Genomic DNA, 18,978 nt, shown 5'->3' with positions numbered 1-18,978 from the left:
GGTGTCACGTCCTGACCATAGAAAGCTGTTATCTTCTATGGTAGAGTACGTCAGGGCGTGTCAGGGGGTTTTCCAGATTAGTTTTTCTATGTTGTCATGCTCTAGTTTTGTATTTCTAGGTTGGGTTTTGTTTGGGATGATTGCCAATTAGAGGCAGCTGGTCATCGTTGTCTCTAATTGGAGATCATACTTAAGTAGGTGTTTTTCCCACCTGGGTTTATGGGAGATTGTCTTTGCGTTAGTATTTGTTTCAACTCTGCGTCACGATTTGTTTTTGTTATTCAGTTTATTTCTATGTATTGCCTAGTTTCACAGTGAAAATAAAATGTGACAACACACACGCTGCATTTTGGTCCTACGAAAACCGTGAGGCAGAGGTATGAAGTACTTAAGTAATAATACTTTTAAGTACTACTTAAGTTGTTTTGTGGGGTATCTGTACTATACTATTTATATTTTTGACTTTTTGATTTCAGTTTTTAGTAACGACCTGCCACTGCCTTTGACTAAAGACAGAGTTTCTGTGTATACGGATGACTCGACACTATAGACGTCAGCTACTACAGCGACTGAAATGACTGCAACACCCAACAAAGAGTAGCAGTTAGTTTCAGAGAGGGTGGCAAGGAGTAAGTTAGTCCTAAATTTTTCTAAAACTAAGAGCATTGTATTTGGGACAAATCACTCACTAAACCCTAAATCTCAACTAAATCTTGTAATGAATAATGTGGACCTTGAGCAAGTTGAGGTGACTAAACTGCTTGGAGTAACCCTGGATTGTAAACTGCCAAGGTCAAAACATATTGATATAACAGTAGCTAAGATGGGGAGAAGTCTGTCCATAATAAAGCACTGCTCTGCCTTCTTAACAACACTATCAACAAGGCAGGTCCTACAGGCCCTAGTTTCTACCTTCTTAACAACACTATCAACAAGGCAGGTCCTACAGGCCCTAGTTTCTACCTTAACAACACTATCAACAAGGCAGGTCCTACAGGCCCTAGTTTCTACCTTCTTAACAACACTATCAACAAGGCAGGTCCTACAGGCCCTAGTTTCTACCTTAACAACACTATCAACAAGGCAGGTCCTACAGGCCCTAGTTTCTACCTTCTTAACAACACTATCAACAAGACAGTTCCTAACAGGCCCAAGTTTAGTCACACCTTGATTACTGTTCAGTCGTGTGGTCAGGTGCCACAAAAAAGGACTGCAATTGGCTCAGAACAGGGCAGCACAGCTGGCACTTGGATGTACACAGAGCTAACATTAATAATATGCATGTCAATCTCTCCTGGCTGAAAGTGGGGGACAGATTGACTTCATCACTACTTGTGTTTATGAGAGGTATTGACATGTTTTTATTTATTTTACCCCCTTTTTTCCCCCCAATTGGTAGTTAGTCTTGTCTCATCGCTGCAACTCCCATACAGACTCGGGAGAGGAAAAGGTCGAGAGCCATGCATCCTCCGAAACACAACACAACCCAGCCGCACTGCTTCTTGACACAATGCACCAACCCGGAAGCCAGCCGCACCATGTGTCAGAGGAAACATCGTACACCTGGCGAGCTGGTCAGCGTGCACTGCCCCCGGCCCGCCACAGGAGTCGCTAGTGCACGATGAGACAAGGATATCCCTGCGGGCCAAACCCTCCCCTAACCCGGACGATGCTGGGGCCAATTGTGCAACAGAGCCTGGGCTTAGACCACTGCGCCACACGGGAGGCCCTGAGGTATTGACATGTTGAATGCACGAGCTGTCTGTTTAAACTACTAGCACACAGCTCAGACACCCATGCATACCCCACAAGACATGCCACCAGAGGTCTCTTCACAGTCCCCAAACCCAGAACAGACTATGGGAGGAGCACAGTACTACATAGAGCCATGACTACATGGAACTCTATTCCACATCAGGTAACTGATGCAGCAGTAGAATCAGATTTATAAAACAGATAAAAATACACCTTATGGAACAGCGGGGACTGTGAAGAGACACAAACATTGACACGCGCGCGCGCACACACACACACACACACACACACACACACACACACACACACACACACACACACACACACACACACACACACACACACACACACACACACACACACACACACACGATAACATATGCACTATACACACACGTACACATGGATTTAGTACTGTACAGTGCCCTCCACTAATATTGAAAGTGTACTAGTACTTTGGGAAAAATATGGAGATTTAAGACAGAGACAGGAGATGCAGACAAATAAATTAGACGCAGCCGAAAACAGGAAATGACACCAGGCCATGGTTCCCGGGGAATTTAAGCTGAAAGGAAGCTAATCAGTAATGGAAAAAGTACTCAATTCTCATACTTGAGTAAAAGTAAAGATGCCTTAATAGAAAATGACTCAAGTGAAAGTCACCCAGTAAAATACTACTTGAGTAAAAAGTATAAATGTATTTGGTTGTAAATATACTAAAGTATGAATCATTTAAAATTCCTTATATTAAGCAAACCAGACGGCACATAATTTATTTATTTACGGATAGCCAGGGTCACACTCCAACACTCATCATTTAAAAACAAAGCATGTGTGTTTAGTGAGTCTGCCTGATCAGAGGCAGTAGGGATGACATGGGATGTTTTTTTGTTATTTTTTTTATTTATTTATTTTTTATTTTTATTGCTACAATATTACACATCAAGACATTCCTGTGAATACAATTGAACACCCCCCCCCCCCCAAAAAAAACAAAACATTTTTTAATAAGAATTCAGGACATAATTTATGTGACAAGGCAATGAGACATTAACAGACATTCAGAGACATGACTTCTGATAATACTTCCAACTTTTTAAAGTTTCACAAGTTTGAGGGATTTATAAAATTGTAACAGTTCATGACCAGAGATGTTCACTTGATAAGTGTGTGATTTGGACCATTTTCCTGTCCTACTAAGCATTGAAAACGTAACAAGTATTTTTGTGTGTCAGGGAAAAGGTAAGGAGTAAAAAGTACATAATTGTCTTTAGGAATGTAGTAAAGTAAAAGTTGTCAAAAATATAAATAGCAAAGTACAGATACCGCAAAAAACGACTTAATTAGTACTTTAAAGTATTTCTACTTAAGTACTTTACACCACTGCTGCTAATGCAAAATTGCAAATACTTTTATGTTGATTCTATATTCAGATCAAATTGCACTCAATAAATATTCTTCCCTACTATGGGTCATATCAGCGGGCGATCCCTGGGTAAAAACACTTTTTAAAATCCATGACATTATTTTTTAAACTGATTTACAAAGCTAATGTGATTATGTACCCTTGACACAGGGAAAGGACATCAGAAGATCTTATTCTAGTTTCAGTTACAGGACAATAAAAAAAAAAAAAGATCATTATCGCCACCAACGTAAACAGGGGTGTAATAAAATCCGTGGTTGATGTTTTTTTTGGGGGGGGCTACTCGGAAATGACGATATGAACGGTTGATTTGATCCTGACCTACTAGTGGGGCCAGGCGGCTCCCCACCGTCTGATTCATAACGCGTTATTTATATCGACTGATTGTTCTGTATGGGAGAAGCGGGACTTGCAGCGCCTCAACCATCAAAAAATACAACAGGTTTTATTTTAACGCCTGGCGAGCAGTTTGGATGATATTATTGAATAAAATGTAACGTGTACATGTTTATTTTGCACCGCTTGCGTTAGTGGTCAGCGCGTTAGCAGGGAACAATTACTATTCGCTGTCTTTTTTTTCATGCTCCCCACTGTCCTCCAATGATAAGCGAGAGATTGCGGGTTTCAACCAATCAGATGACACGGTGAGGGGAGTCACCGCGTCTTGACGTTACAGACGCACGGCTGTTTCAACGAGATATCTGCTTTTATACGTTGGATGCGTCTCAATATACCGAATCTGCCTCTGTAACACTTCCGCATCTGCGGTCACAGAGTTACAGTGTTTGTCATCCTGAAAATCGGTTTTCTCACAAAAGCGTCTGTATCGTCGGAACGGTTTGGCCTGAACACTAATATGACTCATCCGTGTAAAGGTAAGACTCGCACCAACACGTCGGTTGTTCTGCTCTGGGACGCTCACACGACTCGTCTGAAGGTCCCTGCTACCAGTACAAAATAATCATGGAAGTATATATATATATATATATATATATATATATATATATATGTGTGTGTGTGTGTGTGTGTGTGTGTGTGTGTGTATAGAGCCTGTTTAGTGACTCGAAATAAGGGGTTAAATACATATTAAAAATGTTTCCTGATCTTATATCTCTGATACAGGACAGACAATTTAGAACAAACTTCCTTTTAGATTTTTCTCACAAGACTCGTCAGAAGGTACCAGTTAATTTTTTATTTTATGGAAGTGTATATCAAGCCTGTTTAGTGACAAAAGTAAGGGGACAACGCATGTTAAAAAAGCTCATGTTACCTGATCTTTCTTCTCTCAGCTACAGAACAGACACCTGAACAAACTTCCTTTAGATTTTTATTTTTTTTGGGTGGGACTATATGTTCCATGTAGTAAATATGTTGTTCTATGTGTTTGTATGGGCCAACAGCTGTAAGGCCAAACAAATTATGCCATCAAGTCATTTATATATATATATATAATTTATTTTTTTGGATACTTGAAGGGGTCTTAAAATCAAAGTCAATAGCTAAATTATTTTTGGTATGACCTTAAAACAGTTCCATATAGCTTCGTAGAACCCCCTTCCCTTGCTTACACTTACGGATTAAAATTGGTTTATGGGAATGTTTTATTATGCTAATTAGATTTCCGCGGGGGCGCAGACATCGACCTTTAGGTTCAATAGACAGTCCGCTGTTGACTTATGTGAAGATAGCCACAGCGGTGGAATTGGCATTTTGCCTTCAAATTTAAAGGTCCTAATTTGAAAGTGTTGCAACTATATATTAGTCCCGCAAATAAGAGCTACGACTCTAACAAGTGTGAACTCTGCTCAGTTATGTACTGTTGGTGTCACTGAGTAGACTGATACCCGATTTCATTGATCCACAATCCATAGGTACAGCTGTACAGTTAACTGTATGCCCCCAATGCAATCCTGAAGACGTACAAATCTACATTTTTGTCAACTTAACTAATTATTGTATTTTGTTGCATTTATGTAACATTCCCAACCTTGTTCAAAATTACCTAGTACAAATATGGCACGATTCAACTATTTGTGTCCGTTTTGCATCACTTTCAATGAAGGACTTTTATTTTGAAGGCGACCTTCAAAATTCCACGGTTGTGGCTTATCCTTATTGGGGCCATCTTCACATAGGTGCTGGCGTGTATGTACTTCAAGCGCACAGGAGTGCCTTATTCACCGTCTGCCGAAGGTAAAACACGGAAAGGTAAGACAATTGGGTACTTCTGACATTTACGGGTCCTTCACTACATCACTACAACCAGCGTTGTTACGTTTCTCCATCGTTGATCGGAGCTCAACTGTCTACAAAAGGATTTCCTGTATTTGGTCAGAAAATTGAATTTGGGTGGGGTGGGGGGGGACAGACGACAGAACACCATAGCAGTTTAGTTACTTCATAATATACAAGTTACTAGTCTGCACATTGTTACGAAATGGGGAAATGTAGAAGAGATCTGTTCTTTTCTGAAGTGCGCAACAGTCTTCAGACACTTCGGTCTTCACCTCACTTGTGCACTGAACATGGACTGATCATTACGCAAAACATCTGTTTTTAGTTCATCCGTGACAAATTGTCACTGACAATATTGAAAATATAACGCATGATTTACACTATTCAGTCTGCAGTGAAGATGCTTTTCTGACTGTTGCCCTTCAATAAGATAACAGCCTATGTGTTCATAGGAAATTACTTGGCATAATATTACTATTTACTCAGACAATATTGTCGGCCTTATCAGTCATTTATTCTGGATCTTCTAAACATTGGTTGATAATATCCCTTACACACCTGAGCAGGTAACTGTCCAGCCAGGTGAACCAGTGTTGGGATGACCTAGTGTTTAGACTAGAGGGCGTTCCTCTGGCAGAGCTCTGCGTCGGTGCCCTTGTCTCCTCAAGGTGCTTTTTCTCTCAATGTTTAATGTCGCACATTATTTATTTATCTATTTATTTATTAACTAGGCAAGTCAGTTAACAACAAATTCTTATTTACAATGACGGCCTACCTTGTTCACGGGCAAAATTACAGATTTTTTTACATTTTCAGCTTAGGGATTCAATCCAGCAACCTTTTGGTTACTGGGCCAACTCTCTAACCACTAGGCTACCAAGTTCATTAGTCTGTCCTTTACTGTTTCACCCGATTACCTGTTTCTTAACTCTCTCAACTGTTATTTTCTTACATTGTAAAACACTCTCTCCGGGGTTTAAATCAACCCTGACAGTCTCCTAGTTCTCGGGACACTCTCTCTCTGGGGTTTAAATCAACCCTGACAGTGTCCTAGTTCTCGGGACACTCTCTCTGGGGGTTTAAATCAACCCTGACAGTCTCCTAGTTCTCGGGACACTCTCTCTGGGGGTTTAAATCAACCCTGACAGTCTCCTAGGTCGGGACACTCTCTCTCTGGGGTTTAAATCAACCCTGACAGTCTCCTAGTTCTCGGGACACTCTCTCTCTGGGGTTTAAATCAACCCTGACAGTCTCCTAGTTCTCTGGACACTCTCTCGCTCTGGGGTTTAAATCAACCCTGACAGTCTCCTAGTTCTCTGGACACTCTCTCTCTGGGGGTTTAAATCAACCCTGACAGTCTCCTAGTTCTCCGGGGGTTTAAATTAACCTGCTAGATTTCGAATGTCAACTTTAAACTGAAAATCTGCAGTTCAAACAACAAAGCGGACACCCCGCCACTGTTTTGGTAAACGTGCTAGCTAGAAAGAAAGCAGCATCAGTGATAAGGCTAACTGTAGTGGGCCATGTAGAGAGGACTTCCTGGGAATTAAGAAGTTCCTATTCCCTAGTGCACCACAGCCCTGAGTTCCTATGCCCTATAATAGTGCACTACATTTGACCACAGCCCAACGCGCCATGGGCGAAGGTAGTGCGTTAGATATTGGATAGGGTGCCATTTGTAGTAGGCTTATATAGACTAGATGTCCTATGAATGAAGGGCTTTCTCCTTCCTTATTGAACATAACAACAACAGATTATCTGGCAGTGTGTCTATAGGTATGAACAGGGAAGGATTTAAAGTGTATTCAATAAACAATGTTTCTCCTCTGCTGTAAAGGGCTTGGGCCTGGTTTACCCGATTTAGCCATGGGGCTTAGGAGTGTTTTTAACAATACGTCTTCGCTCGTTGTAGGAATGATGCAACACCACGCAGAGGGACCGGTGTAGTTGGAGCGTGTCGATACTGATTGGATCGAAAGAAAGGGAATGCTGCTCTCAGATCAGCTTAATCTATTCAAATCTTTCCTTAATATTATAATTATTTTTGAAATACTGACGATGGATCAGCTCCTATAGATATTACCACCTACGGCTGCACATATTGAGGCATACTTATTCTAATGTTTACCCAATTTAAAAATGCATGAAATCACAGATTAGGTACCTTCATTGCAGGCTGTATCACATCCGGCCGTGATTGGGAGTCCCGTAGGGCGGCGCACAATTGGCCCAACGTCATCCAGGGTAGGCCGTCATTGTAAATAAGAATTTGTTCTTAACTGACTTGCCTAGTTTAAATAAAAGGTGGCGCAAATTATATAATATATTGAGACAAAATACAGACGTAGGAAAATAGAACTGAATAGATTGAACAGGAAATGTATTTCAATATGATAAACACTTGTAGCCTACTGTTTATATTTTAATGCAGTCATCTCGGGTTTTCATTTCAAGCACCTTTTTTATATGTAGCTTGTTTTGTGGTGTTTTCCCTGGTTCTAGTAGGGGTCCTTAGCGGTAGAAGCGGGCCTGGGTGTTTTCCCTGGTTCTAGTAGGGGTCCTTAGCGGTAGAAGCAGGCCTGGGTGTTTTCCCTGGTTCTAGTAGGGGTCCTTAGCGGTAGAAGCGGGCCTGGGTGTTTTCCCCGGTTCTAGTAGGGGTCCTTAGCGGTAGAAGCGGGCCTGGGTGTTTTCGCTGGTTCTAGTAGGGGTCCTTAGCGGTAGAAGCGGGCCTGGGTGTTTTCCCTGGTTCTAGTAGGGGTCCTTAGCGGTAAAAGCGGGCCTGGGTGTTTTCCCTGGTTCTAGTAGGGGTCCTTAGCGGTAGAAGCGGGCCTGGGTGTTTTCCCTGGTTCTAGTAGGGGTCCTTAGCGGTAGAAGCGGGCCTGGGTGTTTTCCCTGGTTCTAGTAGGGGTCCTTAGCGGTAGAAGCGGGCCTGGGTGTTTTCCCTGGTTCTAGTAGGGGTCCTTAGCGGTAGAAGCGGGCCTGGGTGTTTTCCCTGGTTCTAGTAGGGGTCCTTAGCGGTAGAAGCGGGCCTGGGTGTTTTCCCTGGTTCTAGTAGGGGTCCTTAGCGGTAGAAGCGGGCCTGGGTGTTTTCCCTGGTTCTAGTAGGGGTCCTTAACGGTAGAAGCGGGCCTGGGTGTTTTCCCTGGTTCTAGTAGGGGTCCTTAGCGGTAGAAGCGGGCCTGGGTGTTTTTCCTGGTTCTAGTAGGGGTCCTTAGCGATAGAAGCGGGCCTGGGTGTTTTCCCTGGTTCTAGTAGGGGTCCTTAGCGGTAGAAGCGGGCCTGGGTGTTTTCCCTGGTTCTAGTAGGGGTCCTTAGCGGTAGAAGCGGGCCTGGGTGTTTTCCCTGGTTCTAGTAGGGGTCCTTAGCGGTAGAAGCGGGCCTGGGTGTTTTCCCTGGTTCTAGTAGGGGTCCTTAGCGGTAGAAGCGGGCCTGGGTGTTTTCCCTGGTTCTAGTAGGGGTCCTTAGCGGTAGAAGCGGGCCTGGGTGTTTTCCCTGGTTCTAGTAGGGGTCCTTAGCGGTAGAAGCGGGCCTGGGTGTTTTCCCTGGTTCTAGTAGGGGTCCTTAGCGGTAGAAGCGGGCCTGGGTATTTTCCCTGGTTCTAGTAGGGGTCCTTAGCGGTAGAAGCGGGCCTGGGTGTTTTCCCTGGTTCTAGTAGGGGTCCTTAGCGGTAGAAGTGGGCCTGGGTGTTTTCCCTGGTTCTAGTAGGGGTCCTTAGCGGTAGAAGCGGGCCTGGGTGTTTTCCCTGGTTCTAGTAGGGGTCCTTAGCGGTAGAAGCTGCCTGGGTGTTTTCCCTGGTTCTAGTAGGGGTCCTTAGCGGTAGAAGCAGGCCTGGGTGTTTTCCCTGGTTCTAGTAGGGGTCCTTAGCGGTAGATGCAGACCTGGGTATTTTCCCTGGTTCTAGTAGGGGTCCTTAGCGGTAGAAGCGGGCCTGGGTGTTTTCCCTGGTTCTAGTAGGGGTCCTTAGCGGTAGAAGCGGGCCTGGGTGTTTTCCCTGGTTTTAGTAGGGGTCCTTAGCGGTAGAAGCGGGCCTGGGTGTTTTCCCTGGTTCTAGTAGGGGTCCTTAGCGGTAGAAGCGGGCCTGGGTGTTTTCCCTGGTTCTAGTAGGGGTCCTTAGCGGTAGAAGCGGGCCTGGGTGTTTTCCCTGGTTCTAGTAGGGGTCCTTAGCGGTAGAAGCGGGCCTGGGTGTTTTCCCTGGTTCTAGTAGGGGTCCTTAGCGGTAGAAGCGGGCCTGGGTGTTTTCCCTGGTTCTAGTAGGGGTTCTTAGCGGTAGAAGCGGGCCTGGGTGTTTTCCCTGGTTCTAGTAGGGGTCCTTAGCGGTAGAAGCGGGCCTGGGTGTTTCCCCTGGTTCTAGTAGGGGTCCTTAGCGGTAGAAGCAGGGCTGGGTGTTTTCCCTGGTTCTAGTAGGGGTCCTTAGCGGTAGAAGCAGGCCTGGGTGTTTTCCCTGGTTCTAGTAGGGGTCCTTAGCGGTAGAAGCAGGCCTGGGTGTTTTCCCTGGTTCTAGTAGGGGTGGTAGACGCAGGCCTGGGAGTTTCCCCTGGTTCTAGTAGGGGTCCTTAGCGGTAGAAGCGGGCCTGGGTGTTTTCCCTGGTTCTAGTAGGGGTCCTTAGCGGTAGAAGCGGGCCTGGGTGTTTTCCCTGGTTCTAGTAGGGGTCCTTAGCGGTAGAAGCAGGCTTGGGTGTTTTCCCTGGTTCTAGTAGGGGTCCTTAGCGGTAGAAGCAGGCCTGGGTGTTTTCCCTGGTTCTAGTAGGGGTCCTTAGCGGTAGAAGCAGGCCTGGGTGTTTTCCCTGGTTCTAGTAGGGGTCCTTAGCGGTAGAAGCAGGCCTGGGTGTTTTCCCTGGTTCTAGTAGGGGTCCTTAGCGGTAGAAGCGGGCCTGGGTGTTTTCCCTGGTTCTAGTAGGGGTGGTAGACGCAGGCCTGGGTATTTTCCCTGGTTCTAGTAGGGGTCCTTAGCGGTAGACGCAGGCCTGGGTATTTTCCCTGGTTCTAGTAGGGGTCCTTAGCGGTAGAAGCAGGCCTGGGTGTTTTCCCTGGTTCTAGTAGGGGTCCTTAGCGGTAGAAGCGGGCCTGGGTGTTTTCCCTGGTTCTAGTAGGGGTCCTTAGCGGTAGAAGCGGGCCTGGGTGTTTTCCCTGGTTCTAGTAGGGGTCCTTAGCGGTAGAAGCAGGCTTGGGTGTTTTCCCTGGTTCTAGTAGGGGTCCTTAGCGGTAGAAGCAGGCCTGGGTGTTTTCCCTGGTTCTAGTAGGGGTCCTTAGCGGTAGAAGCAGGCCTGGGTGTTTTCCCTGGTTCTAGTAGGGGTCCTTAGCGGTAGAAGCAGGCCTGGGTGTTTTCCCTGGTTCTAGTAGGGGTCCTTAGCGGTAGAAGCGGGCCTGGGTGTTTTCCCTGGTTCTAGTAGGGGTGGTAGACGCAGGCCTGGGTATTTTCCCTGGTTCTAGTAGGGGTCCTTAGCGGTAGAAGCAGGCCTGGGTATTTTCCCTGGTTCTAGTAGGGGTCCTTAGCGGTAGAAGCAGGCCTGGGTATTTTCCCTGGTTCTAGTAGGGGTCCTTAGCGGTAGACGCAGGCCTGGGTGTTTTCCCTGGTTCTAGTAGGGGTCCTTAGCGGTAGAAGCAGGCCTGGGTATTTTCCCTGGTTCTAGTAGGGGTCCTTAGCGGTAGAAGCAGGCCTGGGTATTTTCCCTGGTTCTAGTAGGGGTCCTTAGCGGTAGACGCAGGCCTGGGTATTTTCCCTGGTTCTAGTAGGGGTCCTTAGCGGTAGACGCAGGCCTGGGTATTTTCCCTGGTTCTAGTAGGGGTCCTTTGGCTGCGTCTCAGATGATACACCCATTTTCCCATACAGGGCACTACTTTTGACCAGGGCTCATAGGGGGGAATTGGGTGCCACAGTAGTTTTCTTCAGCTAGACTAAAGCTCCTTGGCTTGTGATATTAATCTCTCTGAGAGTCTGGAGGTCATTAATTAGTTACTAGACTAGGCCTGTCCAGGCTCTAAGGTTCTGTGTGGGGGGGGGACTTTCTCTTTTATTGTCCTGAACCGTTATCAAAGTTGGATATTTCCAGACACAGCAGCAGTGACTATTATCTTGGTTTCTGTTTCATTTTCAGCGGTTATGTTGCCTGTACTTATGCTGCAACATGAGTCTTGCATAATCTGACATACTATGTGTTTTACCTTTAAAAAATATATATATGTATTTTTTTTTTTTTTTCAGGGTTCAACACCTGCCAATAGGATCTGTTTGAGGTCCATACTGAGGTAGAATATATCCATCTGAGAGACCAGGTAACAACCCTGCATAGTTATAGCTTGTTTCACAGCTTGAGCAAGGCTGCATCATACTGCATCATAGCCACTGTACCTCAATGTTGCTGGTCATTTCTCCTCTCCACAGCACACGATGTCGTCGTTCACCCGGGAAAAACTGTCTTTGCACCTGCGGCGCAGAATGGGGGTGTTTGTGACCAGAGTGAAGGCCACCGAGCTCATAGCCCATCTCCCTTGCCTTACACCTTCTGACAAGGTGAGTAGCTTCTGGCCGGGCGGGTGGCTTCTGTGACCGGGCGGGTGTCTTCTGTGGCCGGGCGGGCGGCTTCTGTGGCCGGGCGGGCGGCTTCTGTGGCCGGGCGGGCGGCTTCTGTGGCCGGGCGGGCGGCTTCTGTGGCCGGGCGGGTGGTTGGATGTTGGTCATTTAGGGCATTTTATCCAGATTATCAATCCAATTATCACAATCTTTATTTTTATATGATGTATAATCTGATCCAGATTATGTACCTGGTAAATGAATATATGAACTTTATTTTGTAATGTGTTATTTTTATTAAACAATTATTCTTATTCATTGTACTTTCAGGAGGAGATCCAGGCCAAGAAGGACTTTTCTGGTAACTATGTGGCGATGCAACTCCTGCTGGACTATGTGCAGAAGAGAATGAACTGGCCAGAAGAGTTGATGTCAGCCCTGGAGCTGCTGGAGCATCAGGACCTGGCTGATGAACTGAGGGCAGAGTGGAACAAGCATAACCAGAATAGTAAGTCTCAAACTTTATTTCAAGTGCATTTTAAAACTGGACACCTAGGATCTCTGTGACTCAGTTCAACATTGTTGATATGATGATAGAGAACATGTGTTTTGTGTGTGTGTGTGTGTGTGTGTGTGTGTGTGTGTGTGTGTGTGTGTGTGTGTGTGTGTGTGTGTGTGTGTGTGTGTGTGTGTGTGTGCTATTGCTCAATCAACAGTTGACGTAATTGAATGCTGCCCAGAACTGGTCCCGTGTGGCTCAGTTGGTAGAGCATGGTGTTTGCAACGCCAGGGTTGTGGGTTCGATTCCCACTGGGGACCAGTACGGGGGGAAAAAATTTATGCATTCACTACTGTAAGTCGCTCTGGATAAGAGCGTCTGCTAAATGACTAAAATGTAAATGTAATGTAACTGTAAAATCAAATCCAAGGTTTCTTCCACCATTTACAGTAAATGTCAAAACAGAACATGGTGCTTATTATGTGTGAGGAAAGGTGATATGCCTTAATCTGTTTCTCTTACTCCCTAGATCCCTACCCTCCTTCAGCTGCTGCTACCACTGCAGTCAGGACTCCTGTTCATCCAATTCCTTCTACCATCTCTGAGGGGTCGCCATCTTCTCTGGTCCTCCCAGCTCAGCCAGCCCCACCGGAGGTAGCTGCCCCACTGGAGGTAGCCCCACCGGAGGCTTCACTCCCTTTGCCCCCTCCTGTAGTGGCTCCCCAGCCAGAAGCGCCCCCAAGCTCAGTTCCTGAGGCTCCCATGGCTGGCTCCTCTTCAGAGCCAGCCCCACATGCTCCCGAAGCAGCAGTGAGCCCTGAAATGGCCTCAGAGGCAGCACCTTCTCCTGTCGCTGTCCTTAAGGCAGAGCCCCAGGCAACCCCTCTGTCTCCTGTCTCAGCAGAGGAGCCCACAGTGATCTCTGAACCTTCAGCCTCATCCCAGCCTGGTCCTGTTGAAACCGTCAGTCTGGAGGACAACTCGTCTCATAGTGATGCTCCAACACAGATAGCCCTGTCTGAAACCACTCCTACCTCGTCTGGTTCAGACCTAATCCCAGCTGTAACTCAAATCCCATTGCCTGTCTCACACCTAGCCCTGTCCCAAACTGAATCCACCCCTGCTGCCTTGGCCAGATTCCAGTCCCCTGAGAGACGTCCAGTTCAGGACACCTTGCCACACACAGTCAAAGTGACTACCTTCCACCAGGAAGCTGTAGAGGACTCTGATCCAACCCAGGTAAATAAGTCTACCTTCCACCAGGAAGCTGTAGAGGACTCTGATCCAACCCAGGTAAATAAGCCTACCTTCCACCAGGAAGCTGTAGAGGACTCTGATCCAACCCAGGTAAATAAGCCTACCTTCCACCAGGAAGCTGTAGAGGACTCTGATCCAACCCAGGTAAATAAGTCTACCTTCCACCAGGAAGCTGTAGAGGACTCTGATCCAACCCAGGTAAATAAGCCTACCTTCCACCAGGAGGCTGTAGACTGATCCAACCCAGGTAAATAAGACTACCTTCCACCAGGAAGCTGTAGACTGATCCAACCCAGGTAAATAAGACTACCTTCCACCAGGAAGCTGTAGAGGACTCTGATCCAACCCAGGTAAATAAGTCTACCTTCCACCAGGAAGCTGTAGAGGACTCTGATCCAACCCAGGTAAATAAGACTACCTTCCACCAGGAAGCTGTAGAGGACTCTGATCCAACCCAGGTAAATAAGCCTACCTTCCACCAGGAAGCTGTAGACCGATCCAACCCAGGTAAATAAGCCTACCTCCCACCAGGAAGCTGTAGACTGATCCAACCCAGGTAAATAAGCCTACCTTCCACCAGGAAGATGTAGAGGACTCTGATCCAGCCCAGGTAAATAAGTCTACCTTCCACCAGGAATCTGTAGACTCTGATTCAGCCCAGGTAAATAATAGTATTTTTGTGTGTTGGATTTTCCTCTTTCTCTAGTTTTGCCTCGAGCTCTTTCAAATCAGCTTTGGGTGTGTTAGGTTCGATAGGTTCTGCCTATGATCTGTGTGTTTGGTTAATAAAATGCTTTGTAATTTATGCTTGCTGAGTAGATTGAATCTTTTTGAATTCAAGTTGCTAATGAAATGAAATCTGTTGCCCACATCTACACTTTTTTTTAAAATATGCCTGAAACTGAAGATGGTGAGAAGCTTGGAACTAAAAGAGATCTCTCCTGCAGGTAACTGAAGATGTCCAACACACTGAGCTGTCTCACTTCTCCCTGGCCACGGCCTCAGCCTCACCCACGGTGGATACCTCCATGAACGAGGATGATGTGAACTTTAGCAAGCCTGAAGTCCTCCGCAGTGAGGTCATGGACAGCCAGCCATACTCAGGAGACTCGACACGTCTACAGAGGTCTGTGTCAGACCTGGTACTTGCTACAGATGACGTGAACAGTCCTGTTGTGGTCCCAGACCCCTTCACTACTTCCACCCATCTGCCGTGTCAGGAGAATGGAGTTCCTGAAGAAATAAACGAACCCCTGTCCCATAACGAGCCCCAAGAGGACACCTTCGAGTCCTCCTGGCTGAGCTCCCTGGGGGACCAGGAGGTGCTGCACAATGTTGTTCACGTGTCTGAGGACGCGTCCATCCAGAACAACGACGGCCAGTCGCCGAACATTGTAGTCCACGTGTCCAAGGAGCCACGTATCTGGAATCAAGATGACCAAACACAGAGCATGCTGGGTACTAAGAATGTGGGTGTGTCTGGAACACCGAGACCAGTTCCGAACCGCAACGGCCAATCTCAGGGTCTGATTATGATGGTTAACGGCCAAGACGCCAGCCCTTCAACCAAACATCCTGATGCTCCTACTGGCTCTGTCGCCGTCGTCAACAGCTCTTCCTCGGCTGAGAACCGTAAGACCGTGGAGCCTATGGGGACGGAGGTCCCGATGGAGGCTAGAGCTGTTCCTGAACTGAAGCAGGAGGGAACAATAGGAGAGAGCTACTATCTTCTGGGGGCTGCTGTAGTGGCCGTCTCACTGTTCATGGCCTGGAGGATGATGAATTAACATCAAGCGTTAAGAATAGGTTGTCTCAAATGGCACCATGTTTTTAGATATATATATATATCTCACAGTGAGTAACCTTGTCTTTGGCCCCTGTCCTTTTGGGAGGTTCTGGCAATCTACTGTTTCTGTAGCGTGAGGCAGCTTGAAGAATAATTACACAGCCTAGACAGGGCAAAAGTAGTGCACTATATTGGAAATAGGGCCAGGGTAAAAGTATTGCAAAAAAAACCAAGGACATATTATAGTTCAATATGTTAAGAGATTATTATATTGGTCCAGTGCCTTACTGTATTGATAGGAGCTGAAATGAACTATTTATTAGGTGAGGCAATGAGTTCAACCCAATAAACACCAATATACACGGAGTGAACAAAACATTAGGAACACCTGCTCTTTCCATGACAGACTGACCAGGTGAAAGATATGATCCCTTATTGATGTAATTTATTAAATCCACTTCAATCCGTGTAGATGAAAGGGGAGGAGACAAGTTAAATAATTTTTAACCCTTGAGACAATTAAGACATGGATTGTGTATGAGTGCCATTCAGAGGGTGAATGAGCAAGACAAAATATTGAAGTGCCTTTGAACGGGGGTATGGTAGTATTCCAGGCACACCGGTTTGAGTCAAGAACTGTAACGCTGCTGGGTTTTTCACGCTCAACAGTTTCCCAGTGTGTATCAAGAACGGTCCACCACCCAAAGGACATCCAGACAACTTGACAAAACTATGGGAAGCATTGGAGTCAACATGGACCAGCATCCCTGTGGAACGCTTTCGACACCTTTGTAGAGTCCATGTCCCGACGAATTGAAGCTGTTCTGAGGACAAAAGACAGTGCAACTCAATATTAGGAAGGTGTTCCTAATGTTCTGTACACTCAGTGTAAGTACCTATCCAGGACTTTGATCGACAGTCTAAATCAATGAATCATTAGTAACATGATACAACATGTCCTAGTTGGGATAAATAAAATGTATCTTTTATGATGAATTTTAGAAGCCCAAGTGATTTTTGTCCACCATATACCTAAGCTGCTTAATCAGAAAACATATGAGTCATTTAGCAGACTCTCTGATCCAGAGCCACTACAGTAGTGAGTCATTTAGCAGACTCTCTGATCCAGAGCCACTACAGTAGTGAGTCATTTAGCAGACTCTCTGATCCAGAGCCACTACAGTAGTGAGTCATTTAGCAGACTCTGATCCAGAGCCACTACAGTAGTGAGTGCGTACATTTTCATATGGGAATCGAACCCGCAACGTTGCAAATGTCATGCTCTACCAACTGAGCCACACAGACCTTCCTACTGTATACTGGTGCAGGGTCTTAATTTGAACCAGTTTGCTACAGCAGGAAAATAATCCAGCAGTAACAGGAAATGTGGATTATAATGAATGATAAGACTTTGGTCTTTACTACTGAATAGGGTCTGTGCCAGGTCTGTGCCAGGTCTGTGCCAGGTCTGTGCCAGGTCTGTTCCAGGTCTGTTCCAGGTCTGTTCCAGGTCTGTTCCAGGTCTGTGCCAGGTCTGTTCCAGGTCTGTTCCAGGTCTGTAGGAGTTAATAAGAATACTGGAAGAGATGGAGACCAGCACACTGTCCAAAAAAAATAAATAAGAGAAAATTAGGATTATATGCAAAAATGAAGATGTTTATTAAAATGTCACAGTGCCCCAAAACAAATCACGGTGCATAAATGAAAACAAAACCCAAACATTTGGGCCTCAGGCCGTCATTAGTGTGGATGTCAGCGCACACACCTGGCTTCTACCGTATTTCACACCTGGCTTCTACCGTATTTCACACCTGGCTTCTACCGTATTTCACACCTGGCTTCTACCGTATTACACCCCTGGCTTCTACCGTATTTCACACCTGGCTTCTACCCTATTTCACACCTGGCTTCTACCGTATTTCACACCTGGCTTCTACCGTATTTCACCCCTGGCTTCTACCGTATTTCACACCTGGCCTCTACCCTATTTCACACCTGGCTTCTACCGTATTTCACACATGGTTAGAGTGCTTTGTGCTCGGAGGCATTGTCATGCTGAAACAGGAAAGGGCCTTCCCCAAACTGTTGCCACAAAGTTGGAAGCACAAAATGTCAGCACACACACACCTGGCTTCTACAGTGTGCTGAATGTCATTGTATGCTGTAGCGTTAAGATTTCCCTTCACTGGAACAAAGGGGCCCGAACTATGAAAAAACAGCCCCAGACCATTATTCCTCCTCCACCAAACTTTACAGTTGGCACTATGCATTCGGGCAGGTAGTGTTCTGGCATCCGCCAAACCCAGATTCGTCCGTTGGACTGCCAGATGGTGAAAAGTGATTCATCACTCCAGAGAACGCGTTTCCACTGCTCCAGAGTCCAATGGCGGCGAGCTTTACACCAGTTCGCTCGTGGTGATCTTAGGCTTGTGTGCGGCTGCTCGGCCATGGAAACCCATTTCATGAAGCACAGTTCTTATGCTGACGTTGCTCCCCAGAGGCAGTTTGGAGTGTTACAACCGAGGACAGATGATTTTTAAGCGCTTCAGCACTCGGCTTTCTGTGAGATTGTGTGGCCTACCACTTCACGGCTGAGCCGTTGTTGCTCCTAGACATTTCCACTTCACAATAAGAGCACTTACAGTTGACTGGACAGCTCTAGCAGGGTAGACATTTGATGAACTAACTTGTTGGAATGTGGCATCCTACAGTATGATGGTGCCATGTTGAAAGTCAGTACAGACCATTCTACTGCCAATGTTTGTCTATGGAGATTGCTTGGCTGTGCTCAATGTTATACACCTGTCAGGAACAGGTGTGGCTGAAATGGCTGAATTAGCTGAATCCACTCATTTGAAGGGGTGTCCACATACTTTTGGCCACATTGAGTATTTCTATTAAAAAAATAATAATAATTAAATGATAAAGCCTTTCCTTCCTATTTGTTGTTTTCGTTTTGCGCTGTTGACGGTAGCTACACCTGATTTAGCAGCCCTAGCTGAAGACAGTGTTTCCATGTTGAACCATTTCATGTGTCTGAAGGTAGAACTCCGCCTACCCGGCAGGCGCAGAGAGCCAATCAGAGGTCAGATCACCGTGTCGGCAGTTTCCTCGCACCAATAGAAAGAAGCCTCGAACACACAGCAAATCAGAGGTCAGATCACCGTGTCAACAGTTTCCTCGCACCAATAGAAAGAAGCCTCGAACACACAGCAAAGTTGATTGTCAGTTTTCTCATATATTTGTTTTTAAATATGACTAGAGAGACTGAATGAAAACAGCAAAGAGCTGCTGTTTTTCTAAGTTCGTGTTTAAGTTGTTTTTCACCACTGTCAACACTTTGTTAAACAATTTTTTTGGAGCCATAAAATGCTCGTTTCGATAAGCTTGCGTTATTTGCTGCTTGTCTTTGTTTTAATATCGAGGAATATTTCAACTTCTCTAGTTATAGGAGTAACAATATGAATTGGTGCATGAGGAGGAAATAATGCAGTGTGACTTAAGTT

General features: G+C 45.9%; 1 protein-coding gene across 4 annotated transcripts; it reads left to right on the top strand.

The window, feature by feature from the left end:
• The first annotated feature begins 3,527 nt into the window (after window positions 1–3,527).
• mavs (mitochondrial antiviral signaling protein) lies at window positions 3,528–15,838 on the top strand. 4 transcript variants are annotated; one of them, XM_029731025.1, is made up of 8 exons: window positions 3,528–4,056; window positions 5,320–5,392; window positions 7,332–7,663; window positions 11,622–11,692; window positions 11,802–11,930; window positions 12,261–12,438; window positions 12,959–13,668; window positions 14,634–15,838. In XM_029731025.1, the coding sequence occupies exons 5-8, from the start codon at window positions 11,808–11,810 to the stop codon at window positions 15,471–15,473; spliced, it is 1,851 nt and encodes a 616-aa protein (XP_029586885.1). In that variant the 5' UTR covers window positions 3,528–4,056; window positions 5,320–5,392; window positions 7,332–7,663; window positions 11,622–11,692; window positions 11,802–11,807; the 3' UTR covers window positions 15,474–15,838. The 4 variants fall into 4 exon arrangements, with proteins under 4 accessions (XP_029586885.1, XP_029586882.1, XP_029586884.1 ...); XM_029731022.1 differs by lacking the exon at window positions 7,332–7,663; XM_029731024.1 differs by lacking the exons at window positions 5,320–5,392; window positions 7,332–7,663.
• Window positions 15,839–18,978: the final 3,140 nt, after the last annotated feature.

Source organism: Salmo trutta, chromosome 33, assembly GCF_901001165.1.
Source record: "Salmo trutta chromosome 33, fSalTru1.1, whole genome shotgun sequence".
NCBI classification, from domain to species: domain Eukaryota; kingdom Metazoa; phylum Chordata; class Actinopteri; order Salmoniformes; family Salmonidae; genus Salmo; species Salmo trutta.
This window is presented reverse-complemented; position numbering and strand designations above follow the sequence as displayed.

Excerpts from the sequence above, each read along its gene's own strand:
- mavs (XM_029731024.1), top strand. The coding sequence starts at position 11,808 with ATGTCGTCGTTCACCCGGGAAAAACTGTCTTTGCACCTGCGGCGCAGA. Across the intron at positions 11,931-12,260 it reads GCCTTACACCTTCTGACAAG|GAGGAGATCCAGGCCAAGAA; the intron begins GTGAGTAGCTTC and ends TTGTACTTTCAG. Across the intron at positions 12,439-12,958 it reads GAACAAGCATAACCAGAATA|ATCCCTACCCTCCTTCAGCT; the intron begins GTAAGTCTCAAA and ends CTTACTCCCTAG.